We start from the raw sequence: 7,720 nt of genomic DNA on the forward strand, positions 1-7,720 counted from the left end.
AATTATTGGGAAAAAAATAAACTTGTCACCCAACAGTTCCTAAAAAATCAGATCCAAAAAAATTAAGTTCCGCGCCACATCTATGAACCCACTGTTGTTTTTTCCACGTGAAAAAAATTGACGGCGCTTTTACCCAATGAAAAAGAGGATCGGGATGTTTTTTCCCCTCGTTCGATGTCTTTTTTTCCCCCCTCGCTCCGCGGATTGGGAGTGAGCAGGAGCGGTGCAAAAATAGCTCAGGTTGACGTTAGGATTGGACGCACCAAAAAAAATTAGGCATTTGTTTAGACAACTGTCGGAGCAATGTTTTTTCTATTAGTTCCTAAAATCAAGTTTTAGGAATATATTTTGATCTGCTATCCAACAGCTTCTAGTTCCCAATCTAAAACACAACTGAGGTGATTCAAACGCCATCTGTGGGCTGTGGCATCAGAAAAAGTCACTGTCATAACAATTATCTAACGAAAGTTTGCAACAACATACAGAGGTAGGCACGTTTACACTGAGGCCGCAAAGTTAATGGTTTGTTGAAACATCGAACCGATGGGCACTCAGGCAAAAGAGAAGAGCTAACACCCTCCATAAGGTAATAAAAGAGAAGAAGATCTACCACAAGGTGAAATGAACAAGCTACATTGTTTAGAACCATGAGGCTCAGTTGCATCAAACTGGTTAGTAAGAAGTAGGAAACCAGCATCCAATTACAAAATGCTCGAGCTGCTGCTCCCTGTACCTTTGGCCTAATCCCATCCCCCCATGTTGAATCCAAAAATCCGTAAAGAACCCCTCTATAGCTGTTACAACCTACCCCTATCCATGAACTTCTTGACCTCATCATATAAAACGAGTATGGCAGCCGCACCAGTGCTCCTAAACATGTTAGACAGCGCCCCGCGGTAGAACGACCTAACACTCTCCAGCCTGTATATCTTCCTCCAGCAGTCGAGGGTGCTGCTGTACATCTGTACCTCCATCCCCGACTGCATCATCATCCTCCGCCGCACGGTGTCCAGCGGGTAGGAGATAAGCCCTGCCATGGACGTTACGGCCTGCGCTGCAACCCAGCGCTGCCACAAGGGGGACTCCAGAGGCACCAGAACATCCTTGGCAGTGTCAAAGCCGCCAAAGTACAGGCCCCGGTGGACGACCATCCCATGGAGCGATGCTGGTAATCCCCTGTAGATGCCTCTGATGCCATTTTTCTTGTATACGGTTTGGATGAAATGGCGAATGCCTCTGAACTGGCGGGTGTCTGTCCGGCCAATATCCGCAGCAAGACGAGTATGAGCAATATCGAGCGGATATATGAGGACCAGGGTAGTACATCCGGCAGCAGCCCCAGCAAAGAAATTGGTAAGAGCGATAGAAGCAAACTTATTGTCTGCTGAGGTTCCGGCATCTTTCAATATGCTCCTGTACAGATCCTGCAAGAATAATGCTAATGGATCAGAAATAACCATCTAAGTTCTGATAATATCCTTCTAGTTTTACTCATACTATTGGTTAATTAAGAAAATTGAACGTTGGTACTCATGTACAAGGAACATGTAGCATGCTAGCTGCAAAAGGTTGATGCAAAAATATCTTAAAGACAGGCCTATGAGAGGCAATGCCCCTATACAGTGCAAGTTCAGCTGGTCTCTGAGACTTAGTTATATTGCCTGGATATGGCGCATCATTTAGGGTCCTAACCACATTAACTTCCAAGTTCTAACTGAAGGCTTTTCAAAACTTTTGAAGGTAAAGAACAGCAGATGCATTTATGTATTGGTAAAGAAAAACTATTGGTTTGGTTACAGACTTGGTAAAACACTGATAGTATGTATACTATGGACTTCACTTCATTGTCGGTAATGCTCACAAAATCAATTAGTGTTCGCATCGCAACATGACACACCTTCCAAAAACACGTTACAAATTGTAATAAGTACAGAAAGATGACATTATGAATCTACAATGTCTGCTATCTTCCAAAACCAGTGTCAACAATACCATGCCCAATAGATGCTCCAGAAACTACATCCGGGACTCTATTATTCATTCAAGACAATAACTGTTCTTTAAACATTGCCTTTTGTCATCTTGTGCGAAAACTGTTCGACAGTTCTAATCTCTAGCAACCAAGCTTTTGTAACAAACTATTATGCACGATTAGTTTATAATTTGACACCGTTAAATTATATGTCAAGAGAAACAACAACAAATCAATATCCAATGAACCCACGAGTAGATCCCCAGATCTTTTTTTATCAGTTAAACAATTTTGATGGAATCCAGAAACCAAGCATGCATTGTAGGTCAGCCCAACAAGGTATGACAACATAACAATATTAGCATAATACCAACCAAGAATCAATAGTCAAAAGTCTGCTCATGGTTCTGGATCCTTGAGAGAAAAAAATGATTACTCCAAGTTCACATATACAATTAGTCTAAAAGTGCAAGAATATATGCACACAAAACACCATTCATTATTCAGGGGTACTTGCTAGTATCTAGTGCTCTCTATGACAAGACACATGATCCCTTTATTCTCATTCTTTTGCCATTTGTGGTGGCATGGTAAACATTTATCTCTAGAAAGCGAAATCCCACCAAATCTCATCTGTTGCAAACAAAGAATGAAGAATCAGCAGCAGCAACCTAATATTCTTTTATTCGCACCGCACGCCGCAAGCACAGACATGGATAGTACTCGATGCCTCCCAAGGTCCCAAACGAAGGAAACAACTACTGTTGCTGTTCCATACTCCTGACAGGCTTACATCATAAACACAATACACCAAGCACATGGATGGAAACAAGGATTGAAACCACGCACCTAAAATAAAACAAAAGAATCACAGGATTGCATCTGATCCAATGTCCTCAGACAACACCTCAAGGAAATGACAGTTCTAGTAGCTTGTAATGCACGAGAATCGATGGAACGAAAGCGATCAGATAAAAGGACGGTGGGGGGGTTTGCGGGCTCGGGAAGGGAAGGGAAGGGAAAGGAACCTTGAGCGAGAAGTTGAGGGCGACGGAGGGGTAGTACCGGATGACGGCGGTGCCGTTGCCGCGCCAGAGCGAGAGCACCCCCTCGTCCCGGACGGTGCGCGCGACGCAGTCGGCGAACCCCCGGAACCTGCGCGCCCTGCCCAGCAGCGCGGCGTTGCCGTCCTGCGTCTGCAGCAGCAGCTTGACGCGCTCGATCGGCGCCACCACCGTGTGCACCGCGCCCCCCATCACCGCCCCCGCCACCAGATCCCGCTCGAACTCCCACACCCGCCCCGCCGCCAGCCCGCGCTCATCCCGCTCCCGCCGCCGCCCGATGGACTCCTCCACTCCCGCCCGCGCCGCCGCCTCCTCGCTCATTCGCCTCCCCCCCTTCCCCTTTGGACTCACCCAGCTCGCTCTCCTCCCCCCTGCGGCCTGCGCTGTGGCCTGTTCGGGCGCGGCGTCCAGAGTCCAGACTCCAGAGCTGAGGGACCCCGCCTCAACAAACACTAGTACTCGGCTACTCGATTCGGCGAGCGAGCGCGTGCGTGCGTGCGTCGCATCGGACTCTTGTTCCGGCTCGGGTCGTTCCGGGTTGGGCTCGACCACTTGCGTCGGTTTGGGCTCCGTGAGCGCATCGGGATGGGGCTTTGGCGATGCGTTGCGTCGCGTGTCGTCCTCTCTCCATCCATCGATCGATCTCGATCCTATCCAAAGGGGCCCACCTGTCACTCTCACTGCGAGCAAGCAACACGAGTGGAGGTCTCTCGCTTTCCTGATCGGGGCCTGGACAGTTGTGTGCAACCATGAATGGATCAGTCTATCAGATTGGATGGCTTGGCTGCCACTGACTTTTTTGAATCAGACTCTCACGCTGATTTGGACACCAGATCGTCGAGCAACTCGAGTTCTGGATAACGCCATATCCATTCGGATTGGAACAAGAAGGAATTTCAACAGGCTTGTTCACACGAACGGCCGCAGCGCTCTACAATTTCGGACGCAACGGCGACGTGCTCTGGAGATGGGACCTCCTGACGAAGCCCAGCACGAGCGAGGTCAGCTCCTGCTCGTGTCCGGCGTACCGGTGGTTGGCCTCGGCGAGGATGCGCAGCTCGTGGTTGGGGATGTAAGCCGCGAACTGCCGGGCGTCCTCCGCCGGGACGATCTCGTCTCTGGCGCCGTGGACCGTGAGCACCCTGCGCATCGGAACAGATTCCTCCATCAGGGAAAGGAGAAGGGGCAATTATCTGTTGAAGACTTGAAGTGTTGGTTTGAGGTGTAAGAGGTGTGTGCGTCACCTGCAGTCTTTGCTGATGGCACGACTAGAAAGAAGGGTATCGGTGCTCAGCCGATCTTCCAGACTCGCTTTCGACACCCGGTACTCGAACTCCCCTGCGTAACAACCAAAACATTGCAATAAGCCTGTGACTTTACAAATGAATCCTGATGTTTCTAGCCTGCATTGATGTTTGATGCCGTAACTAGGGCTTAAAGGTGTTGCACATTGTAATCCATCATAGGTTGAGACTAATCCCTAAAGATAAGGCTTTAGATTTTCTGCGGTTAAGTTTCTAGCTGCTCAGTAGACTAACTTTATGGCATCTGCAGTGAACCGAAAAAGAATAAAGCCATCATTGGCACCAACCCTGTTAAAAAAATTAATGCATCAAGGCCTACTGCATCATGCTAGTGGCATAGTAATCATTCTATCAGTAACAAAAAGGCACTCCAATACAGCTGTAAGCGCTATGAGCACCCACTTTATATAATCGTTCTACTAGGTTGGCATATGTCCTAGCTTGGCAAGGGTGAGCCAAACCACCGACAGTATAGTTTAACTTTTGATAGTTACAAGATTGACACAAGATCAGATGCATTTCTTTGACCTTGTACTATTTAATTAGAAAACTTTACAATATTCAGTTAAATTAGAGAGTTATAGCATTAACAGAAAAGGATACCACAAAGAAAGCTTATACCTTTTTTATTCTTGACATCTATGTACCCATCTTTATTTATTCTCTGCATGAAATTCTTCCCAAGGCGGCCGTCAATACCTCGCTCTAATGCAAATCGGCCAGAAATGTTCACAATAATGGGGACATCATGGTACTTGGAAGCATACAGAAGCACAGCATTTCCTCCTGAAGGTAAGGAATACAACTAATAAGACCATATAATGTCAATTGCGTTGTCAATTACTCACAAAGATGAAAACACATCATGAGAAAAGGAATGTCATGCAAACTTGGCCAAGTATTTTGAACAATAGGAATAATGTCAAGTCTGAAATTATTCTCCTGCAAGCAATAGTGGCACCAAAATTTAAGGGATATCAGAATACATATACATGGCAGGTATGGCACACTAAACTACTAAAATTATTACTTTCAGTTGTAGTGAATGTTCCTCAACTCGACCTTCCATGAAGCAACAAAATCTCAGTACTTCAACTTTGCATCCCTACCTAATTCTGATGGAAACTATGCATGCTAATGCAATTCTCAGCATGAACATATACTTTATTGTGCATAATTGGAATCAACACAAAAGGAGAACTTAGTGGATATAAACAGTGTTTGGATATGTCAACAGCTTACATACCTTTGCTATGCCCAATAAGTGCAATTATGTCATATTTTTGTTTTGAGAAATATAATACTACAGAGCGCAAATCAGCTGCCTCTTTTCTGTAGCTTCCATATTGGAATTCACCTTCACTTTCCCTTTTAAAAAGAATGAGAAAAAAATTAAGTATAACACAAGAAGACAAATTCAATATGGCTGTCAGAACAAAAGTTACTCAAGGAACTTTGTGTTTCTAGTATAGAAATTTAATTGGAGAAAATGTCGCTTTTGCCAATAGCTGACATGGTATAAACGACATGGAAACAATTTAATTCAACGCTAACAGTAAAAGTCTGCAATGACGTGATATCATGCCATATGCTATGGGCACCACAAGGTGTTTACAGATGGCTTACCCATTTCCAGAAAAATCAAACCGAAAAGCACTAATTCCTTCCATTGTGATGGCAACAGCAAGGTCAACCAAGATGCTGTCATCCTGCAAGTTTTATTGAAAAGTGCCAGACTATTAATCGTGATGGTAATGTACAGTGCTCAAGAAGAAACATATTAACTTTTTATTCTTTCACAATCCTTTCTGCTCTATTTTGTGATTCCCATGGGATTTTATATCTAACCTACCGCAACCTGCTTGGATCAAAAAGCTTCATGTTATTATTGTTGCCATACATTGCATGTTATTATTGTTGCCTTAAATTGAGAATATATCCTTTCTTTACAGTAAGAATAGCAACACCATATCGCACTTTTGATCTGTATCACATTGATATAAGAAGATATACTGTACATCACAGGTGGAACAAATTTGCACGAGAAAAAGTTTTCCAAAAAAAAAGAAAGAGAAAGGGAGATAGAAAAACAGTTGGGCCAAGGCTGTTGAAGCATCTAGAATGTTATATCTTCAAAGAGAAGAATAAAAATAAAGCAACAGCACCTCAATCCCACTCAAAAGAATAATCTTAGCAGACCAAATATGAAGCCATACAACTTTGGATCTTTGATATTCAAACAACTATATTTATACTCCTATTTATCACTTCACTCACATCCTCATAAAGTACACTCACAGGGAATTAGTATCAAAGAGAATTAGGTACCCTTGTTGTTCCAACAATATATTATATGACAGTAACACAACTGCACAAGTAGGGGGAAAACAACATTAAACATATAATAATCTTTAGATGGCTATACTCAATATCTTAATATACTTAAATGCAAAAGTTTCCTAGAGATGGTACAGACTTGCCTTTGTGGCTCGGAATCCATGACAAAGGATCACAAGTTTCTTTGAGCATGTTTGATGTAATAAACCAACAAGCTTCTCCCCATGCTGGTTTGAAATCAGAACTCTTTGTTCATAAAGAACTGTAAGCCACATGTTCAAACCATCATACAAGTACAAAATCAGAGTAGGAAATAACATTCGGAACCAAATGTGTTACAGATTCTTAATAAGGACACCGACTTCAGAGAGCTCAAGCCTAAGTAAGTAGTCTTCACAAAATCAACTATGTCAGGCAAACCAAAAGGACTTAGCCTGTTTGGGCTAGTGCAGGCTCACAATCTGACCTGTTTCAAAGTTGAACAGTAGGGAAGTAGCCAAGACATGCTACGCACTGCCTTAAAACCATATTAAATCTCTAGAATTGTGACTAAAATTCTGAAGTCCACCATTTGTATTTTCTATTTTGTAACTGGGGTTGATCATGCAATCTCCACAATTAAACTGAGGGTGCAAAGTCCTGATATCATGCTACCCTATAACATGTCCCTAATCATATAATCACGGGGGAACGAACAGATCGATTAAGAATTTAGTCACCGATATAACCCTTTCTCGAGCTCGCGCGGGGGGGCTCTCATACCTGGGGACTGCGGGTGTTTCTCCGGCGGCATGGACGAGGACGTCAGGTGAGAGTCTCGAACCCCGAGTCCCGACCAGCTTGCCTTGCCTCAAAGCCCAGTCTCCTACGAGATGCGTGGCTCGCCGGAGGGGCGCGCGCGGAGGGAGAAGAGGCCAGGAGCCCAGGACCCTCAGCGTTTGCGAGCAGAGAGCCAGAGACGAAGGAACGAGAAGCCGGTATGGACGGTCCAGATCTGCAGGCTCAGGATCGAACGGCGCACCACACGCACATACCAGTCAACA

General features: G+C 44.6%; 2 protein-coding genes across 3 annotated transcripts; both read right to left on the bottom strand.

Moving 5' to 3' along the window:
- Nucleotides 1–582: 582 nt before the first annotated feature.
- LOC117847674 (probable ADP,ATP carrier protein At5g56450) lies at nt 583–3,651 on the bottom strand. The gene is made up of 2 exons (XM_034728921.2): nt 3,001–3,651; nt 583–1,424 (listed from the first exon to the last, which is right to left on the bottom strand). The coding sequence occupies exons 1-2, from the start codon at nt 3,355–3,357 to the stop codon at nt 798–800; spliced, it is 984 nt and encodes a 327-aa protein (XP_034584812.1). The 5' UTR covers nt 3,358–3,651; the 3' UTR covers nt 583–797.
- Nucleotides 3,652–3,873: 222 nt separating this feature from the next.
- On the bottom strand, nt 3,874–7,581 carry LOC117847675 (uncharacterized). Of its 2 annotated transcripts, XM_034728923.2 has the most exons (7): nt 7,440–7,581; nt 6,821–6,939; nt 5,967–6,049; nt 5,587–5,708; nt 4,962–5,126; nt 4,281–4,374; nt 3,874–4,178 (listed from the first exon to the last, which is right to left on the bottom strand). In XM_034728923.2, the coding sequence occupies exons 1-7, from the start codon at nt 7,468–7,470 to the stop codon at nt 3,968–3,970; spliced, it is 825 nt and encodes a 274-aa protein (XP_034584814.1). In that variant the 5' UTR covers nt 7,471–7,581; the 3' UTR covers nt 3,874–3,967. The 2 variants fall into 2 exon arrangements, with proteins under 2 accessions (XP_034584814.1, XP_034584813.1); XM_034728922.2 differs by lacking the exon at nt 7,440–7,581 and having other exon boundaries at nt 6,821–6,997.
- Between the last annotated feature and the right edge of the window lie 139 nt (nt 7,582–7,720).

This window comes from Setaria viridis, chromosome 3, assembly GCF_005286985.2.
Source record: "Setaria viridis chromosome 3, Setaria_viridis_v4.0, whole genome shotgun sequence".
Classification (NCBI taxonomy): domain Eukaryota; kingdom Viridiplantae; phylum Streptophyta; class Magnoliopsida; order Poales; family Poaceae; genus Setaria; species Setaria viridis.

Bases quoted from the DNA above. Each gene is read 5' to 3' on its own strand.
- LOC117847674 (XM_034728921.2), bottom strand. From the start codon at position 3,357: ATGAGCGAGGAGGCGGCGGCGCGGGCGGGAGTGGAGGAGTCCATCGGG. The intron at 1,425-3,000 runs GTTCCTTTCCCT...TTATTCTTGCAG, and splicing joins CCCTCAACTTCTCGCTCAAG to GATCTGTACAGGAGCATATT.
- LOC117847675 (XM_034728922.2), bottom strand. From the start codon at position 6,997: ATGTTATTTCCTACTCTGATTTTGTACTTGTATGATGGTTTGAACATG. The intron at 5,709-5,966 runs GTAAGCCATCTG...TCTTTTTAAAAG, and splicing joins TTTGATTTTTCTGGAAATGG to GGAAAGTGAAGGTGAATTCC. The intron at 4,375-4,961 runs GTATAAGCTTTC...GTTGTTACGCAG, and splicing joins AGATGTCAAGAATAAAAAAG to GGGAGTTCGAGTACCGGGTG.